Source organism: Penaeus chinensis, chromosome 18 (genome assembly GCF_019202785.1).
Source record: "Penaeus chinensis breed Huanghai No. 1 chromosome 18, ASM1920278v2, whole genome shotgun sequence".
NCBI classification, from domain to species: domain Eukaryota; kingdom Metazoa; phylum Arthropoda; class Malacostraca; order Decapoda; family Penaeidae; genus Penaeus; species Penaeus chinensis.
The window spans coordinates 30,555,316-30,560,315 of record NC_061836.1 but is presented as its reverse complement, the minus strand read 5'-3'; the positions used below and the strand labels follow the sequence as shown (position 1 = coordinate 30,560,315).

General features: G+C 41.7%; 2 protein-coding genes across 2 annotated transcripts in view; one reads left to right on the top strand and one right to left on the bottom strand.

Annotated features, from left to right (window-relative positions):
- The window catches only part of LOC125034758, a 5,404-nt gene extending 4,164 nt beyond the window's left edge, over positions 1-1,240 (top strand). Inside the window, exons 5-6 of the mRNA XM_047626700.1 lie at positions 127-214; positions 803-1,240. Of these exons, the coding sequence (XP_047482656.1) occupies positions 127-214; positions 803-1,096 (382 nt within the window). The 3' untranslated portion in view covers positions 1,097-1,240. The remainder of the gene's footprint in view (positions 1-126; positions 215-802) is intronic.
- A 1,901-nt stretch (positions 1,241-3,141) lies between these two features.
- LOC125034659 (organic cation transporter protein-like) overlaps positions 3,142-5,000 on the bottom strand; it is a 5,989-nt gene continuing 4,130 nt past the window's right edge. The window contains exons 8-11 of the mRNA XM_047626560.1: positions 4,604-4,695; positions 4,132-4,391; positions 3,599-3,777; positions 3,142-3,302 (exon numbers count right to left, since the gene is read on the bottom strand). Of these exons, the coding sequence (XP_047482516.1) occupies positions 3,159-3,302; positions 3,599-3,777; positions 4,132-4,391; positions 4,604-4,695 (675 nt within the window). The 3' untranslated portion in view covers positions 3,142-3,158. The remainder of the gene's footprint in view (positions 3,303-3,598; positions 3,778-4,131; positions 4,392-4,603; positions 4,696-5,000) is intronic.

Here is a 5,000-nt window from a genome sequence, read left to right as displayed (position 1 = left end):
ATCTTTCCCTAATTTAGGAGTACCACTTGTTATCTGAATGGTGAAAAAAGGTAAAATAAAGTCAATTCAAAACAATATTTATGAATTAATCTGTCCATGAAAAGCATTGAAGTCTCTTTCCTTCAGAAAACTGCCGAACTACCGGATCTTCACAAAGGAACGCGATGGGGAGCGTTGGGCGTGTGAAGCTCTAGATCCAGAAGTCGACTTCAAGGTCAGAACATCATAAAGTCAAAATAAGGTCGTAAAAAGTCATACCCGGTCACACTCGGTAACACCTAGAAAAAATGAATCAATAAATATAGAATAGGTATCAATGGGAATAAATGAATAAAGGCAATGGATAAATAAATACAGTCAATAAATAAAGAAACGTATAAAGTCAGTAACTGTAGAAAAGACATGAATGAGTCCCTCTCTTGCCCGGTGAAGATCCTCCTTATCACACCTTGTCTGCACGAGTCAGGGAACTAGACCATGCGACCCTCGAAGTCCAAGTCTGTTTTCTCTGGCTGCTACCGGGAGCCACTGGGCTCGAGTCCTTGTCGGGGGGTGGGGTTACCTATCTTTAAAAATTGCGATATGCTTTTGTACTCTCTTATCCAAAATGCTGTAATATTTATAAGTGGAGATAGTCAAACATGCTTTTACCTTTTATAGGCTGGTCATTTCTCCATGTGTATACAGTACTATGCTATCAAAGGCTTTTGATGTGTGTGTGTGTGTGTGTGTGTGTGTGTGTGTGTGTGTGTGTGTGTGCATAATCAAAAGCTGCGAATATTTTACGATGGTTTATTTTCAGGTCTTGGAAGGAGCTGACGTACGTGAAATGATGACTGAGATGATGACCGTCCCCCTCGGAAGTGACCGACCTCCGTTGTGGAAAGCTCGCCTTATACCTGTTCCTGAAGATGCACGCTGTTGTCATCCAGAGGCGAAGGCCGCCTTCCCTCACCAATACGATTTCGTTTTTCTGCCACATCATGCGATTAGCGATGGTAATACCATGGCAACCACCTTAAGGAATCTCACAGCACTACTTGATGATGTGTTAGCTGGGAGAACCATAGAGGATGACGAACTTTTGGGATTTTAGCGGACTATAAAGAAGTTTCAGAATTAGATGCGGAGATTGTGAAAGAGCTGGAGAACAACCCCGAAAGACTCGATGCGCTTAAGAAGGAGACTCTGGCTTGTGACACAGCGCCTATCATCCTAAAGGCTTTTCCCCCACCAGGAGGCAAGCCGGCAACCGGGTGCGTTTTCCGTAACGTGGAGCAGGATGTACTTGCTCGCTTTCGCTCTGCTTGCAAAGCCAATGGAGTGTCTTTCAACAGTGGTTTCGAGGCCCTCATTAACACTGCCTTAGTGGAAATGGTTCGAGACGCCGGCGTGGAGGGCGAGGCGCACAGTATCAGCATCAACCTGGCCACGGATCTCCGGCGGTACATGAAACCTCGCCGTCTGCCCATCCTCGGCCTCTTCGCTCGCCCCACAGCGCACAGGATCGAGACGCCCGTCAATGTCCGTTCTCACTTCTGGGACTACACCAAGGACCTTCACCGGAAAGTCACTGGTCTCCTGAGTTCCAGCCAAGCCTTCAACCAAGACGTGGTTCGACGACTGACGCAACCACCGGTCTCGGCCGAAGACTATTACGCTGGGCCGCCTCTGCCGCTGCGGGACTATGGAATCACGAATCTCGGAGACCTTACTTCCAGGATTCCAGGAACAGGAGAACACCTGCAGCTCATGGACATCACCATGTTTGCTGCAATTCACCTGTCCGTCTATATGATGCTGCACCAGATCTATACTTTCCGCAGACATTCCCCGTACACGCTAAGCTATGATACTTCTTACATGACCGAACACACAGCCAGCACGCTCGCCGATGCAGTTCTGATGCTCCTGGATAAATGTGGCCAATCCCAAAGACACCTTTAAAGGGAATGTATGAGCTGACTAATACTTAAAATGTATTTATCTGTATCCAAAAAATAAATGTTAGATATATTGCTGACTTTATAATAAAAGGCATATAATTGTCCTGCATGAATGTCTAGGAACTAAAGAAACAAGCTCTTTAACGGTTTGTACTTCCACTTTATTAGGAGGCACTGGTCAGTATGTGCATTTAATTACTAGGTTAGACCTGTGAATAAAGGTACCTGTTACCTTGGTGTTGTTTAAAAAGAACTTCCCGCGCTGTAGCAGTATAGAGCATGAAAAACTAAGAGTGAAGTTAAGTACAAAAAAAATTCCCTACAAGAAAATTTTGGCTACCATTACGAACGCATTCCACTCTTTTTTCGCATATGTCAAGATAGAGTAATAAAAACTCTGAAACTTTGAATGACGCACACACACGCACACAAAACAAAAACTGATACCACGTGCATACCACGTAGTTCTTTAGGATAACCAGGTCAAATTTCGGGCAAGTATGATTTGTAGCAGGTAAAAAAAAAAAAAAAAAAAAAAAACGGCTAAAAAAGGCAGTTTTATTTGAGAACTAGAATTTTCCAGTTCAGTGAGTACAGTAAGAGTACATATATGACAGGATCATAACAAGATGAAAAAGATAATAAATTGTAAACAACCTAATTTTTTTTTCCCACTGAGGATTCATTATGGCGGCTCTTAGCGAGTGACGGTAAGTAGCTTGTTGAATTTGCGTTCTGGTGCTTTGCTCTGCTCATGAGGAGTGCGAGAAAGCAACTGCAATCACACAAAAAACACTAAGAGGAGTGGTTTCATACACGGTACTATAATGACAATAATTCTGTGGCAATAAAAGAGAAATCATGGCTGCAATGAGAATAGATATTTACAGATAATAGGCGTAAAACATTGGAAAATTAAAAATTTTGGATAACGCTGTAGTAGATATGCTCATTATATGTATATACACATACCTCTCTCTCTTTCACACTCACGAAAGATATATATAAACAGATGAATAGATTGATAGACAGTAGGTAGACAGACAATGGCAGATAGATAGACTGATCAACTAAATATGTACAGCTGTGTGTGTATTTATACCAAGCTTAGTTACACACACCGATCCAGGTATGAATGTAACACAGTTCCTAAAATGAAATAAAACTCATAAAAAAAAAAAAAAACTTGCCTCGAGTTCAAAAGGTTTTAGGTCAGCAGTTGCCAGATGATTCCAGATCAGCCACGGTGTCTGGTAGGGACGCCCCACGTGTTTCCGGCAGTTTGAGGGTGACTCCGGCTGCTATGAGGGACACTCCTCCGAAAATAACGAGCGGGACCCAAGGACCGATGGAACTCTGTGTTAATTGTTAAAACAGAAGCATAAATATACAGATATCGGCATCATTGGTTTCATAAGTAATGTTTGTTTTTTTCTCGTGTCGTGTAAGATTTTACACGTTATAAAATCGTAGAAATACTTGAGTTAGCGACTCATTTTTGTAAAAATTCAGATCTTTGAGTCCATGCAAAATGTGTGTCCGAGCATATGTGAGTATGCCTGTGTATTTCTTATGAAAAAAAAAACAAAAAAACTTTCACAATTCACCATAAAACAGGCTAAACAAAAGAGCGGAAAGCGTTTTCAACATACCAGGTTTTCTACTAAAAAGGGAGCCGCCACAGATCCAACCTTGGCAACCATTGTCGCTGTTCCCATGCCACGCTGCCGCACTTCCGTTGGGAAAACTTCACTGGCGTACAAGTAGATGATTTGATAGGCTGCTGTGATTGCCATTTTGCCCACCATCGTGAACACCATCCCGAGCCAACCTAAGTCCAGATAAATTAAGGCGATTTTATGTTTTTTCTAATGGTTTTGTTTGTCCAATCGTCAAATTCAAATTCAGTGGATATTTTCAAAAAGAATATATATATGCGTGTGTGTGTGTGTGTGTGTGTGTGTGTGTGTGTGTGTGTGTGTGTGTGTGTGTGTGTGTGTGTGTGTGTGTGTGTGTGTGTGTGTGTGTGTGTGTGTGTGTGTGAGTTTCTAAAACAAGAAAAACAAATCCAACTAACATCATCACATAACAAATATGAATCGACCCATAACCCTATAATTAATCGACCCATAACACTATAACTAATCGACCCATAACCACACAACAGAAACTGCATCAAACTAACCCAGCGTCGTAACCCCGAGAGCCAACAGCGCTCCGGCAGTTACCAAGAAACACAGGATACTCGACAGTTTCCTCCCCATTTTCTGGACCATAGGAATAGTGAGGGTGCTGCCGGGGAGCTCCATGACCCCGCCCAAGGTCATGTACACGAAGGGGTCGACGCCGAACTGGTCACCACCGAGGGAGAGGCCGTAGTAAACAGTCCCGAGAACCAGGTAGTCGAGATACAAGGCCAGGGTGATGCTCCGGATCCTTTTTGTCCTGAGGAGGGCGAGAGTAGTGACATTAGGACGAAGGAAGTTGAATTTTTTATAATCTCTTTTTGTGGGGGAATAAATTAACTTGTAAATGTAATAGTTTTAATAATATAGATGTAGTAACGACATTACGAGATTGACGATGAAGATAGTAAGAGTAATTGCAATAATTAGTATATATGATGTTTTTTTTTTTTTTTTTATTACGTTACTAACCTGAACAACACCATGGCTTCCCTCGTAACTCCTCTAAGGCAAGATAAAGGACCTGATGCAAGGGCGTCGCTGAGTCTCCTTGTCTTCTGAGCCTGTGTGAAAAAAAAAAACTCGTCCTGAATAAATCTTATGAAATGTTATGAGTAATTAATCTGAAAAAGAAAGAAAAAAAAAATGCAGTGTGCAGTCCCGGCCATACTCCAACGAGCTTGACCCCGTTATGATGGATTGAGTTTATTATTTTAAAGATGTTTTACTGTCTATATACAGGTATTCTCGAGGCGGAAGATGAGAGGGAAGTTGTGTGAAATATGTAAGATATATGTTATGAATATACTAAAGCTAAATTTGCGTAATTATTAATGCAGAAACATATAAATATCATTTTTAAATATAC